Source organism: Drosophila montana, unplaced genomic scaffold (assembly GCF_035044405.1).
Source record: "Drosophila montana isolate Dmon_TW-CO22-7 unplaced genomic scaffold, ASM3504440v1 contig_3029_1, whole genome shotgun sequence".
Taxonomy (NCBI): domain Eukaryota; kingdom Metazoa; phylum Arthropoda; class Insecta; order Diptera; family Drosophilidae; genus Drosophila; species Drosophila montana.
The window spans coordinates 623,879-639,112 of NW_026997904.1; the positions used below are offsets into that span (position 1 = coordinate 623,879).

The window sequence follows — 15,234 nt, forward strand, 5'->3', positions numbered from 1 at the left end:
CGCCCCGCAAACATTTGAATGTGTGACATTTTTCATTTGTGAATTGGGAACTCTCGTTTAGTTTGACAAAAAATTTTCCTGTTATTTTTAGCGCTCAGCAACAAATAGTTCACTTGTATTTTTATTTTTATTTTTTTTTTCCTAGATATCTTTAATATATGACGAAATCTAAGCGCGTTAATCATACGCAACGTTGACGCCTGTTTGCACAAATGTTTCGGGCGAAACACAAAAAAAAAATAGGAAGAATTTTATATAAATATAATAAAAGCTAGGCAAATATTTGGATTTGTCATAGTTTGGGGATCTGCTTAAGCATTTTTTCTTGCAGCAGCTGCAGAGCGCACGATTTGAATAATAAAAAATGGAATTTCTTTATAATGTCCGAGGGGGGGGGGGGGGGGGGCTACAGAGGAGCCAGCATCTATTTTATATATGGTTATGGTCTAATAAACAATGCGTCTGCTGCTGCTGCTTCTTCTTTGAGCGTGTTTTCACTTTAGGCCATGATAAATTGCACATGTTTATTGTTGATTGCCGGTTGTTCAATGTTCAATGTTGAATGATGAATGTTGAATGTTGGTCTTTCCATGTCGATTGCATCTTCTCTTTCTCTTATCAAACATTGCATTTTCAAGCATAAATCAAACGCAGACGACTCATAATGCACACACACAGACAATACATATATATATTTATTGAATTTTATGATAAATATTTAAAGCCAGACCCCGACCAGACCCCGGCCAGACCCCAGCCAGACCCCGACCAGACCAGCAGCTTCCAGTCAATGGCCCGTGGTCAATGGTCAGGCGCCTAATGTGACGCGGCGTTAATTTTATGCAGATTTCATGCAACCGCTTAAAATGTTGCCAAGCATTTTGATAAATCGCCGCGCGGTTTGGGTATTTCTTGAACGTGCCGCAAAATGTGTTGCAATTTGTATGGGGTGCAAGATACGTGGCTTGTTGGCACCCTGACAGCTGCCTCTTGATTGTGGCCATTAAATTATGGCCCCAGCTAACATTGGCAAGGTCAACCGCAGGTTGATTGATTTCAAATGCAATTTTTATCGAAAATCGATTTCTGAATTGGTTTTTACCAAAAACTTGTGGCATCTAAATAAAGTACAACATCGAAGTTATAAGTGTACTATGGAAAGATTGATGGGTTTTGCAACTGATTAAACAAGCTTTAAGAAAGCGTATGATGCATATGTTTATAAGTTTATAAGTCTGTAAGCCTACATCAGGTTTCGACAATTAAACAATCCTACAGAAATATAGCTTAAACGTGTTTTAGTGTTTGGCTAGCAACAGAGCCCAGTAAGTCCTAACGGGTCCCAATAGTAAGTCCAAATAGTAGGTCAAATGGACTATTTGAAGTTTTTTCGCTCTCTCTGCTGAGAGAGCGCGCGTTAATCCTCTTAGTATTTATATTGTCTTTGGTAGTGCCCAACTACGGGATACCCTGTATCTTCTCAAATATACCATTCCATAAGCTGCATGTCAAATTTGGTGAAATCAGGATTTTTATATCAATGTTAATAGATTGCTTGGAAACGGAGCCAGCTATCGATCATCGGAACAAACACGTACTGCGCGGGCACTAGGAGAACCCATAAAAATAACATGCCTTCTGCAGTCGAATTCAAATTATGCTAACAGCAGCAAAAATCATAAGAACAGAATGCCTTCTGCAGTTGAGCTCAAATAATGTAAACAAAATATTTATAAAGAAAAAATGACCAATAGATGCCAGCAAAATGCTGTCCCTTTGCAAGAAGTCACGTACAACGTTTAGCTTTAAATTCTTCAGTCTTAATCCAGATATTGAACAAAATATACGAGGAAATTGCACAGCTCGTGAAATCAAATTCTTGTATTGCAAACTTATAACTACGTAGTTATATACTTAAGCTTTTGAATACTTCCTTCTCAATGTGACAAACATTTGCACAAAAACAATATATCCTTTTTAATGAATTTTCAAGGGGCTAAAGGTATAATTAAGAGAGTATACCGTTTATTGCTATTTATCGAAATTGTCGCCTACAACATCTCGCATATTTCTTGAACATTTGTTGCAGAACATTTTATTGGTTAGGTACAGAATCTGCGACCCTTCTACCTAAACCGGATCGCCTTATAAGTAGGGGTGCCTTAACACATGGGCGCAGGTCAGTCGAAAGCTGCCTCGAAAATACTCGTTTTGAGCAAGGCAGAGCATAAATTGGTGGTTGACTCGAACCCTTGCAGCAGTCTTTGGAGCGGAGAGCACAAAGTGAGACATGGACAAAGTTTGTCGCGTTTGCTTGAGCTCAGCGGACGTGGTGGATGTATTCGAAGAGGGGCAGCTGCCAGAAGGCGAGCCCTGCCTGGCGGAGATGTTAAATGCTTGCGTCACGTATCAAGTGAGCCCGACGGATAAGCTGACCAAAAAGATATGCAAGTCGTGCATTGCCGATGTGCAAGTAGCCTTTAGGTTAAGGCGAAAGTCTGAAGAGAGTCATAAGAAGCTACTGAACACGTGCTTAAATGAGAACGATATGGAAGACTTTATCGACATGCTGGAGGCAGAAGATTGGGAACTGGTCAAGGATTCGATCAAACAAGAACTAGAAGAGAGCTCCGAGCTGGACAGCCAGACAGAGAGCGTGCCCGAGAGTCAGAGCACAGCTGAAAGCCATAAGGCAAACAGAAAAAAGCCATACGCATGTAAGATATGCGGCAAGGCATTCAGGGCAAATGCCAACTTGAAAATCCACCATCGATCTCATACAGGCGAGCGCCCCTTTAAGTGCCCCAAATGCAATAAGGGTTTCACCCAAGCATCTGCTCTCAAGCCCCACCAAATTGTACACACACGCGAGCGTTCCTTCAAGTGTGGGCACTGCCCAAAGGACTTTACCAGCAAATATAATCTGCTCAAGCATATCGGCAACAACCATTCGCTAAAAGAACCCCAAATCAACTTGGATAATACGATAAGAGATAATAAGCTGAAAATGCGGCGTGCGGCTAAAAATAAAAAGGATCGAGCTGCAGAACAAAGTGCTGCTAATAAATGATATTTTCTTATATGCAATAAACTATTTTATTTATACTATATTTTGGTATTTTATTAATAATATTCAAACTAATCTCAATAGCTTGGTAGCCACCGATTTTGCCCTATAAGATCCCTTTTTTCATGATCTAAACAAATCTCTTTAGCCAACAGTCAAATGTCATTAAGTTGGGAGCTTAACTTGCCACCTGCAGCCTCCCAAACAGGTTTGTTCTAATTAATTAATTGTTGTTATTCCCGTTGAATTTAAAGTTGAGCTGCCAGAAAAATAGTTGCTGGCTCGACAGCTGCGATTCTTAATATTCTCATAGATGCCCCTACTATAAATTCCAATCTGTTCGAGTTCAGACCTCAACTAGCTCTCTAATCAGCTGTTACCTCATATCAGGGTCAAATTAGCGATATACCCGCGTTTTTAGCTAGGTTTTTTTTCAGCCTCAACTTGATTGGTAAACAGGTAAACAATATGTTTACCCATAAGATATCACAGCTACCTTCAGCCTGCTTCTGCTATGGACGTACCTAAAACTTTTCTACAGATCTTTACCTCGAGAAAACATTTAACAGATGCAAGTTTAAGTTGGATTTAGTGTCATATTATTGCCCCTCTTAACCCCTCACCCATTTCTCAGGCAAGTGTCTGCGTCGGATCTGATTCAAGCTCAAAATATTTCAATATTGCACGCTCGTAAAATTTCAAATATAGCACAAGCTTTTTACATTTCTTTTCTTTTACGAAGCTCTTTTTTTCTTTTTTACTCAGCAGCCTCAAGGTCGCAACAGTTTCGCAAAGCTGATCAATAAGCGTAATTCTCCATTATATTCCCCGATGCTCTCATAACAATCAAAACTCGATACGCAGTGTAACTGCAGGCGGTAATAATTTTTATTGTTAAGGAAAACCGCAAATCGTTTTGAAATAGCTGCCTTGATTGGCCAAGCAGCAGATGAGTAAGGGTAGCCCCTCGAACAATGTACCGCATCTTATATATATATGGAGGAAACTTATCGATATCAGGCTACGTTTTACCTAATTGGTTTTACGGTCCGTTTTCTTGTCGTAAACTTTTTATGGGCCGCACAATCAAACTGCTCTGCGTTTTATGGTCTCAGCATCAGGCACAACGCGTAGCATAGTGTATTTATAATCAGCTTTTATTACAACTATTGAAAACCGTTGATGATGCGATTTTACAGGCGATAAAAATCACAGAAAATTTGTTGAAAACTCACTGATAAGCCGAGAGAGCCGGCAAATGTTATCACTTCATTAGCCAAAGCTGAGCTGTGCTAAGAAAGCATGTTCAAAAGCCCATAAAATGCCTTCGAGACGGGCGTTAAGAAGTTTCAAATGTTGACTTGATGAAACATAATCAACCATAAATACTAGAAATCCAACATTCATTAATATTTAGAAAGGTAACGGGGTTAAGAGCCATATCCTATTGACTGGTGATTGATTTCTTTTGTGTGGAAGGCTAATTTAAAGTCAAATATAATACTAGCTCTCAAAGAAAATGTATAAACTTTATGTATATATATCTATACAAGAGTTTGTCTGCAGGTGGGGGAAATAGGTGGGTCAAAAAATATAGAAAAAACATCAATAACAACGCAGCCATAAAAGTGTACTTTGCAAACGTAACAGGTGGGTCGCTAGCAGGCGGGAGGTCGCTGGTTCAAATTTCTTCCTTCCTTCCTTTCTTTCCTTCGAAAATGGGTTAAAAAGTAAGTTGGAGTTGTTTTCGATAGTCGATAGCTTGCCCCGTTTCGAAACAATCGATTAAAATCGATATGGAAATCCAGTTGTTTGAACAAATCTTCTTGGTTTCAAGAGTCAAAGTCACCAAATTTGACATGTTGCTTTCAGAATAGTATATACATATCAAGAATCTTTCATATTTTAAAAGAAAAACTTTAAAATATCGACGCAACTATTCTGAGTTTATATAAAAGTATTCTTCGTTAAAGATTTAAAGTTTGGTAATATGAAAAATCATTCTGTAAACAAATCCGAATTGTGGCCGAGGGCAGGTTCAGAAAAGAGAGCGAAAACGCTTCCCAACATTGACAAATTACACAAGAATATCGACAAATATTATAAGCAGAAATGCCCCAGGCGGGCACTTGACCCACATTAGAGGAGCTGGGCAAATGAGCTGCTCGACAGAAAAACATATATCATATGTATACATATATGTACATGTATTTGCATATACAAGATATTTCAATGTTGAGAAGAACTAGAAATATTGCGATCTATGCCAAACGAAAGTAAAAAATAAAAATAAATAAAGAAGAAAATTGCGTGCGTAGTTGAGGAAAATCAATAAACGGTTTTAGCTAAGAAAAACCTTCGTGCTAATAGGTTATTTATTTTTGTGTTTATTTTTTTTGACGTGCGAATACCAGACATAGATATTGTAGTTAGATATGGCGAGTGCTTTGGTGGCGTGCAACAAACAATCTGACCCCAATACCATTTAGCAGGGCGCTCAAGCTGTGAAAGAAAGGCAACAACTTTTCGTCGTTGTTGTTGTTGTTGTTGTTGCTGTTGCTGGGCGTGGTTGCAACACTAACACTTTCATTGTTAAATTGTTGCTGTCGTTGCTTTATCGGCAAATGTCCGACAAAGATATGCAAGCGAGTACATATATATACATACATATGTATATGTATGATATACGATGGTATAATATATAATGGCAAAAAGAAAGAAATGCAAAAGGCAAATTACTCACTAATGCGCTTTGGCAAGCGGCTTCATTGTTAGTTAATGAGCCAAAATTTGTGTCTCTGTGTTTGTGGCCAAAAAGAGTTGGTAATTTCGCATAGATTAGAGCCTTACATAAGCTTATAAACAATTCCCACGCAAGACCCAAAATCAGCTTAAACAATCACAAAGTTCGTCATTCAACATAATTTGACATTAAGTTGAGAATTATAATTAACTGTCGCTGCGGCTGGACCGGAGTTTGAGATCAGAACGCGCCTCACCTTGACTTTGCCACAGCACAAACAACAACAATAACAACACACAAACAACAGCACAACAACAAACTGTAGCCTAAGTAAAAAAGCCAGTTGAGAGATAAGCGACCTCAAGATAACGCAAAAAACTAACCAAACAAAAAGAAAATTCAACTCAAAGCGAATACAGTGTAGCGCAATAATAATGCACACTGCGAATTCTTTTTGGTTTTCTTCTCTAGCCAGGCTTGAGCGGTGCGGCCTCAACTAAGTAAGCCAAGTGCTCTCCGCTGTTCTTAGCCCATTCACTACCCCCACCCCCCTTCCACCCCCTCCACTCAACCCGTCAACTGCGCTGCTCTTCGCACAATTAAAAAATTGGATTAGCGCAGAAGCCAACAAAGCAAAAAATAAATAAAAAATAAATAAGAAAAAGCGTTGAAAAGCTGTTGATGCCACAGCCTCTGCAGTTGAAGCTCTGCCTGAAGTGTTTCGCCGCTGGCACGTCAGCAGCGCAGTCGGCGTCGCGGTCGCAGTCGCAGTTGCGGGCAGCGCACAGGGCACAGATTACGCTGACAGATAATTAAAATTGTAACTACGTTTCGGGTGCAGTCGCTGCCAGAAGTATGCGCACGCAGAGCATGCGAAAAAAAGGGCACACAGTGAGCGCTGAGGAAATTCAATAAATTTTTCAGAAATTGAAATCGAATCTGTATACACTATAGTTGCTTTAAGTGCATGTTTAAATTAAAAAGATTATGTTTTAAACAGGATAATAAGAGTATAGACCAAACAAGAAACTGGCAAGTATCAATATTTAACAAGCTAAATATAATATTTATCAATCTTAAAGAGTGTCTAGAAAAGGGCTTTCAGAAGATTCGAATATTCAAAAAATAGGAGTAAAGCATAAGGAGTTATATTAAAATAAAAATCAATTCCGAATGAAAAACGATCAAATATTAGATGTAAAAATCCATTGAAAAATGTTGCATAAAAATTATACTGCATCTTAAAAATATTGCATTTAAACTAGTTGATACGCTAATTTAATTTATTACATTCAGAACTTGGAAGCATTTTAATTTTAAGTTTCCCTTCTCTAACATTATCTTTCGCCCTCACTTTTTATGCTTTCCACCGCACTCTTCCAGCATATTCTTGCTTTTTTTTCTTTAAGAGTCACATAAAATTAAACGGATTTCACTTTTCTTAAATAAATTTGAATTAGCTTCTTAAGTCTCAGTCAAATTTTTTCTTTTAAAACCTATAAAAAATGTCTTCAATAAATTCTAAAAACCTTTGTACTTATACTTCCTAGACAGACTGTCAAGATATTGCTGCACATGAGTGTGTATGTGTGTGTGTGTCTCTCTCTCTTAACGTGTGTTTGAGTTTATAACTAAATAGAAGCGCTTTTTTTAGTGGCTGGTACTACGTACTTAGCCACTAGCCGCGTTGAAATGAGGTTTATGCCCCTAGTCCCCCACCCCGCCCCCTGTCTACTGTGAGTTTTTTATTTTGCACAGATAGCTACGCTTCGGTTCTATTCAGTTGTGTTTTCATTTTTTTTTTCGCCATTATAAATTCCACAGCATTATTTGCATATTAAAGTAAATGCTGGGCTCGTGTGTGCAGCTGGCAGAAGATTTGGCTAAAGTGGTAGGAGGAGGGGGGGATGAGGGGCAGTTCAAGAGTTGGCCTTATAATGCAATTGTGTCTAATTGAAAGACATCGGTATTTGGAGCAGTGTTTGAGTACTTTGGTAATTTGCAGGCAATATATACAATTTTTTTCTTTTCGTTTCATTTTGTAGGTTACGAGGCGACAGCTGCAATTCGTGCAGTTCCCAGCACCCATTTAACAGTTGGAGATGCAAAACTTTCGCGTTGTACAACACTTGCGGAGGCAGAGAGGTGGCGAGAGGGGGCATCCGATCGGACTGCTCCCCTAGGCAAACGGCAATTTCGTTAATGGGTGAAAATAAATAATAATATTTCTGTGTGCTCGTAATACGGCAAATCAACATAAGATTTTGCTTCCTTGTACGAGTCTTATTGTTGCTGCTGCTGCTTGTGCTGCTTCTTCTTGCCGCAGTCACAACACGAACAGCAGGAAACGCAGACACTGTGGCCCATCCAAGTCTTATATCGAGATTTATTTGCACAATTCCGGTTTTGGGATTTTCGTTTGGCTTTTTATTTCCAATTTTTTAGTGCCAACATTTGCTATGTCTCCTCCAAAGAACGAGCTGGCACAGGGCGACACACAGATCTTTAATAGAGCGAGCGAGAGGGAGCGAAAGAGACAGAGAGAGAGAGAGAGAGAGAGAGCAGGACAGTTGCCAGGAGTGCATATGATAACAAGGCGAAGAAGCACTTGACAAAGAGGAAGTGCAGACAAAACAACAAAATCAATGACAGCTGTTTCTTGCTGCTGCTTCTTTTTTTTAGTTTATTTTCCCAATTTTTTTTTTCTAAGCAGAAGTTTTGACACTGAGCTTCGAGTGGCGCCCACATAGAGCTGTAATTGTGCTTAAAGTTTTAGGCACCTCCAATTATTCGCTGTCCATTGACACTGACACAGTGACACGCAAAAAAATCAATATTAAAATAAATTGCAATTTAACAAATTAGTTGCTAATGTTGTGCAGTTAACGCCAGTTGACGAAATCGTTGGCATTTAACCATAAAAACAATATTTGCTTTGTTGTTTTTTTCTTTAAGCATTCACGCGCATAATTACCAATTTGTTTAACAACTAATGCAGTTTAAATACTTTTTTAATAAACGCTGTTGCCAATGGCAGCAACAACAACATTAACACAGCACACACAACACAACGCAAGCGAGAGCGCGACGCGCGCAGCTGAGCGGCAGCTGAAATTTCCGTTACAAACTGCTTTAACGGCTTCACAACTCTGGAGACGTACGTCCAAACATGCGCGCGTTCGGCAAGCAACTGAAAGCCACAAATATTGTCGTGCGGCTTGTGGGCCCCACGAAGCGCCAAAAAACGTCAAAGCAACAATACAACACACAGAGCCAAAACGAAGACGGCGTCAAATGTGCAAGAAGAATATGTGAAGAGCGAGAAATATAGCGTAAGGTGGCCAGCCAAAGGTAGATGACGCCAACGCTTACGTTACGTTAGGCCTCTTGAGGCAGGTTGGAACGCTAGACTGTGGTGAATTTGACGCTGCGTGACTCTCTGCGCCGCTGTGCGTGTATTGTGGTCAGGTGAGTTTGCGTTCGCTGCACCTACTACAAGACGCTGTGTTATTGTTGTTGCTGTTGCTCTTTTTTAATTGAACGTGCACTGCGACTGCAGCTGATAGCAGTACCCGCACTCGCATTCGCACTCGCAGCTGGTCTATAAATAGCCCTGCCTCAGAGCTTTAGAGGCGCGTGTGCCACAATTTAGTTTTATCGTTGATTGAGCGTTAGCCTATCATTAGCTGGACATTTGGCTCTGCTTTGGCTCTTTACGTCGTGCATGCACGTGTGTGTTAGTGTGTGTGTGTGCAGAAACTTTGAATTGGCAATTGGGGTGGGAGTGCATGGTTATTGCTTTGATTATGGGCAGCGATTTCAGAAGGGGGCGGGCTATTAAGAGGGGGAGAATGGAAATAAATCACTGTGGAAATAAGCTATGGCAATTAGTAGGCAGCTAATTACTAACAAAACATACATATACAGAAAAGAAAAAGAGAGAAAAATAGTGTTCTCCAATATAAGATGTTACGATTCGTCATTTCTAAAAGTTCGCATCTCTAAGCGAATGATACATACGGCTTATATTACACAGGGATTATCTCCAATTGGAAAATATTTTTAATCGCTTGCTGAAAATCTTTAAAACTAAAGCCTTGATTTCTGACTGGCTCTAGGAAATTCCCTTGGCTTCATATCTTTTTTTTTTATATACTCGCTTACGAACAATTGGAAATATTCATCATAAGAGAATTGAGATATGCAAGTACTATATATACATACATATGTATGTTTTGTAAAGAGTAGGTTTTTTCTCATGACTGATAATAGTGCTGTGGGGTAATAAATACATTGCCTTGAGTGTCAGCATCGAAAGAAGTTCGGACGTGAGTCATTCGCGGCAGCGAGAAAGAGACAGAAAACTCTTGCTGTTGTTGTTGTTGATGTCATTGAAAGAGCGACAATTGCGTATTTACACACGAATATTTTGTGCTTTTGCAAATGGCAGCTGTGCGAAATGAAACAAAATGTCTTTTATAATGTAATTTGGGTTTTTGTTTTCACGCATCAATGCCAGCATCTATTTTGGGCTCTATGATTTGTCTGACTAATCAGTGGAGGTGGAGAAGGAATACAGGGAGGGGGACGGGGCAGAGGCAGGGGTAGCAGACGTTGGCTGATTCTGTAAGTTGAATGCACTTTCGATTTCGATTTTTTTTTTTATGTGTTTTGACTGTTTTTATGGTCACATTGGCCGCACAGAATCAACAATTGCGCAAGAGCGTAAACAAAATAAATATTTGCAATCATTACGAGTTTTTCTTTTGTTTCTGCTGTTTGAGGCAGCCGCCAAGGCAAACTTAATGAAGTGATGTCGCCGTCGCCGTTGCCGCCGTCGTTGCTGCCGGCGCAGGCGCTAACCTTTGTCGGCTTTACAGTTAAAGCTCTGCACTGGCGCACTCTGGTTTCTGGCTTAACGTGCATGCTAATTGCTTTTTGACCCATTTCGCCGAAAAGCCGCCGCCTCGAAACTGGAGCAATAAGCAAGAACACTGGCAAACAATGCTGTATCCGAATTCGAGTTCGAGTTCGAGTGCGAGCCGCGCTGCCTGACTGCATGTAATTAAGATAATATTTTTAGCTCTTCCGCATTTTCTGCTGCGCTTTGTGAGTCACACCGCGGGGCCACACTTGAGAGCTGTCATTCAAGACGGCATCTCGCCAAAGATGGCTCAGATAAGGCGCTGGATTTAGGTGTGTTGTGCCTTGACTTGCCCTTTGGCATATCTCAAGTATCGCACAGATCGTTTTGTGCTGCATTTTCATAAATTCTACCACGGAGCTTACCTGACATTTGCATGCACTACCAGCTACGGGCTTGTCCATGCTTGAATATATTATGAATAAAAATTTAGGTATTCTACTTGACATGTGAGACAAAATATAAAAAGATCTCACACAAAAGCCACTCAAAGTCTTCGTGACAAACTTGTTGACATAGCTAATGTGCTGCAATCGCATGTTAGTGTATGCATTGGTAAATAAACACACGCGTGGGCGTCTTTGGCGACGAGCAGTCGATAGCGTAACGAGCCGGGCAGGTTGCCAAAATTGTTGCAATATGTTGAGGGTGTGTTTGTTGGTGAGAGAGAGCGGAAGAGAGGGAGAGGAAATTGCCACTTACCCTGCGCTGCTGCGGCTGCTGCTTCTGTTGCTCATAAAAGTTGCTGCTGTTGCCATTCTCTAGCCATTCCACATCGCTGCAAGATCAAACGAGAAAGAGAGAGAGGGAGAGAGAGAAGACAATCACATGTTGAGCAAAATTCACCACACAACAAACAGAAAGCACACGCTCGCGCGCTCTCTTTAGGCTCTTCATACTCACCGCTGCATGCGCTGTATGACCGGCAACTGAGCGGTGCTATCGTGAATGCGCACCTGATCCGGCGTAATCTCCTCGAGCAGAAATATATTCTTGCTCGCCAGTGGCAGTGACGTCGCCTCGTTCTCTGCGGCGCCGCTGTAGAAGAGCGGACTGAGCGGGCGGCATGCGCCACCCAAAAGCTCGTCAATGTTTTGATGACGCGAAATAAAAAGCTTATCGCCCACACGGCCCGCTGGGGGCGTATAAGAGTAACGGGGCGGCGGCGTTGGCGGCGACGGCGACTGCAACTGCGACTGCGGCGCTGCCATTTGAACTTTTGACATTGGAATGTTATCGTAGGGCGATGCACAGAGCTTTCGCTGCTCGCTGGGCTCCGCGGGCACCGGACTGGCGCATTGTCCCAACGGCGGCGGACGCACCGAGTAGGCGAAGTTGAAGGAGCTGCTCAGCTCGCTGGGCGCCTCCTGCGCAGCAATGCTATTGTTGGCACGCTCCACTTGGGCATCCACTTGGTCGGTGGCAGGTGGCGCTGTCTCCGGCTCCACCTCCTTCTCATCCTCCTGCAGCCACCAGGCGCGCTCGCCCGACTCCCAGTGCTTGATGATGCGCGGCGGCGGCGTCGTTGGCTGCTTCACTGGCGGCGGCTCGTTCTCCTTCTCCTGCCACCAGGCACGCTCGCCGGACTCCACGCGCTGCACATTGAACAACTTTTTGCTGGGCGCCGCTTGCCACCAGGACTGCGCGCTGTCCGTGGATTGGGTGGACTGCTTGGAGCTGCGCCCGCTGCTGGGCAGCTTGAGGGTCACCTCCACGTGCGGCTCGCTGTTGTTGTTGTTGTTGTTGCAATCCTCGTGGTAGCCATTCGATTTGGTGTCCTGCGGCTGCTCCTCTTCCAGCCACCAGGCATCGTGCTCCGGCGAGATGCGACTGCGTGGCATGCGTCTGATCTCCTGGCTGTGTTGCTGCTCCTGTTCCTGGTCCTGTTCCGTTTCTGGGCCAAAGCCGTTGCTCGTTTTGCTTTCGTTTTGAATCTCGTTGTCGTCCTTGCTGCTGCTCCACCACCCCGTTTGACTATGTCCTCCTCCTCCTCCTCCTCCGCGCTCGCCCTGCGACACCGTGGCCGCACTGGCGTCCTGCTCATCGTCCAGGGGATTGAGCGTCGCCTCCGCCAGCGTATCATCCTCATCCCCGGCGGACTCATCCGGTCGCAGCCACCAGGCGTGATCATCGCCGGAATCGATGTGTCGCAGCCTGAAGGGCATCTCGCTGCGATTATTGTAGTCCAAGGCGGAGTCTGTATTGATTTGCAGGCTGGTGTCCTGCCACCAGCTGGGTTCCTCCGTGTGCTCCTCGAGTGAAGGCTGCGCTTCGCTTTCCAGACTCTCCGTACTGGGCGTCAGCTTTGTCCTCGTCGTCGTAGTCGTCTCTCCGGGACAATGCGTGGTGGAACTGGGCGTCGTTGGGTTCGTTGTTGTCGTCTTCAGTGAAGGATTTGCTCCTAAGCTTGTCGTTGGTTCGTTCGTTTGCGTGTCTAGCATCAGACTGACCAGCGCGGTCGGCTGCTCCGACTCGCTGCCGGCGCTCTCGGAGCTTTCGAGGAAGATCGGCTCACTATTTGCGTCCGGCTGACGAGTGGCAAAAAAATTCGATACGCCCGAGAGCTTCTGCAGACGCGACTGCGTCCCGCCGACCGCCTCGCCGGAGCGTGAGTCAGTGGCAGATTTGTGGCTATTTTGGTGTCCCATTGTTAATTGCTTGGCAGCCGAATCGCTGCCCTCACCTGTTCGCTGCTTTGCCTCTTTCTCTGTCTGCTCCCCATTCCGCTCCCTCTCGCGTTCACTCTCCTTCTCTTTCCCCTTTTGCTGGCTGCCAGTTGCCGGCGTCTTTTTCTTGCTCTGCTTTTTGGCCGTCGTCTTGCCGCGCACCGCCTCGCTGTCCGAGGAGGAGCAGGCGGAGGTCGTCGTGCAGCTGGCACTGCTCCCGCTTGTGCTGCCGCTCGTGCTGCCACTTCCACTCCCGCTGCCGGGCGCGCATGACTTGTGCGCCTTCAGCTTCGCACCGGTTGCCGTCTTGCCATTTGTCTGCTTGGCTGACGCCTTGCGTGCGCTGCTCGCGGAGATTGGGCTGCCCTCGGAGCCGGCGCTGGGCGAGCGTTCTAGCTGCGAGCCGCCTCCAGCTGCCGGCTCCTCGGACTCGCCGCCGCTGCTGGGCGTGCGCGATTTGCGTGGGCGGTCCGTGGGGCCCACGTTGAGTGAGCTCTTGCGGAAGTCCTTGTTGGGCCAGGGCCACTTGGCCAGGGCGCTGCTAGAGTTACTCTGGCTGCTGCTGCTGCTGCCGTTCTTGGTGGGCGACTCCGCCTTGCTGGGCGCAGCCGGCGGCTTGTTCACAAGATTCTCCACCGAGGATTGACGCGAATTCAAGCGCAACGCCTTGGGCGGCGACAGCTTGGACTTGCTGCTGGACTTGGAGCTGGCCAGGCTCACGCTGGCATTGCTCTTTGTCGACGCCGACTCCGTGGGCTGCGGCTTGCACGCCTCCACGCTCGGTGTGCCGGATTTGGGTGAGCTGCTCGCCTGCGGACTGGCGCTGTAGCGCAGGCTGCTGATGCGATCCCTGTGCGTGCTGTAGTTGGAGCTGATGCTGCTGCTGCCGGCGCTGTACCGCAGGTAGCGCGTCGAGTCGTCCAGCCGATCCGACTGGATCTCCTTCTCCAGCATCTGGCGCGGCTTCGTCGAGCGCTGTATGGTCTTCTCAATAGTTTTGGCTATGTCAATGCGGCGGGTACGCTGCACGGTGGTGCTGCCCGGTGGCGTGGGTGAAGTGGCGCGTGTCACCACCAGCACGGAGACAAAGGTTTCCACTGGCGGCGGCTCCTCCTCCGGCTGCTGCTGCTGCTGCTCCTTCTGCTCTTTGGTGCTTAGCTCCTCCTCCGATGATGGCTCCTTGGCCGCCTTCGCCGTCAACTCCGCTGGCTGCTCTGTGACGTCCAGCTCCTTCTCCCTGCTGGCCTTGGCGCGACTGGCGGTCCTCGCATGAAAATCGCTGGTGGTCAGATAGGATATGGACTTGTCCAGCGTGGTGCTGGCGCCATTGAGTCGCGCACCTGGCGCATAGCGACTGTTGTAGCCGTTCCTCGAAGCACTGCTGCGATACGCAGCGCTGCCCAGTTTGCTCCTTGCGCTGTCCAACACTGGGCTGGGATCTCGCGACTTGGACTTGCCGCGATTCGTGTGCTCCAGCGCCACCGGACTGGGATCCCGCGATCTTCCATACTTGCTCAGTTTGCTGCTGCTGGCGCTCGTGTAACGCTTGATGGGACTGCTCCGATCACTGGAACTGGCGTTGGCGTCCTTGGCGGCATCTGTCTTGGCAGCACAGCTGCCATAGCGACTCACGTAGCTGGTAACGGCGGGCGCTGGTGCGGGAGGATCGCGCTTGATGCGGTATGTGCCACCGGAGAACGAAGGCCTATAGGAGCTGGGCGTGGCCAGTGAACTGTAGCGAGAGCTAGAGCCGCTGCCTATATCAGAGCCCAGTGTGTACTGAAAGTAAAGATTGGATCAGTTGGAATTGGCTAAAGAAATCGAAAGTATGGTA

The 15,234-nt window shown here is 45.3% G+C and overlaps 1 protein-coding gene across 5 annotated transcripts in view; it reads right to left on the reverse strand.

Moving 5' to 3' along the window:
- Window positions 1–15,234, reverse strand: part of Fhos (Formin homology 2 domain containing) — a 71,272-nt gene that overhangs the window by 26,276 nt on the left and 29,762 nt on the right. For all 5 annotated transcript variants that reach the window (XR_010436650.1, XM_064685302.1, XM_064685299.1 and 2 more), the window contains exons 3-4: window positions 11,638–15,179; window positions 11,437–11,512 (exon numbers count right to left, since the gene is read on the reverse strand). Coding sequence is in view for 4 of the 5 variants with exons in the window: in XM_064685302.1 (XP_064541372.1) it covers window positions 11,437–11,512; window positions 11,638–15,179 (3,618 nt within the window). In the remaining variant the exon portion in view is untranslated. The remainder of the gene's footprint in view (window positions 1–11,436; window positions 11,513–11,637; window positions 15,180–15,234) is intronic.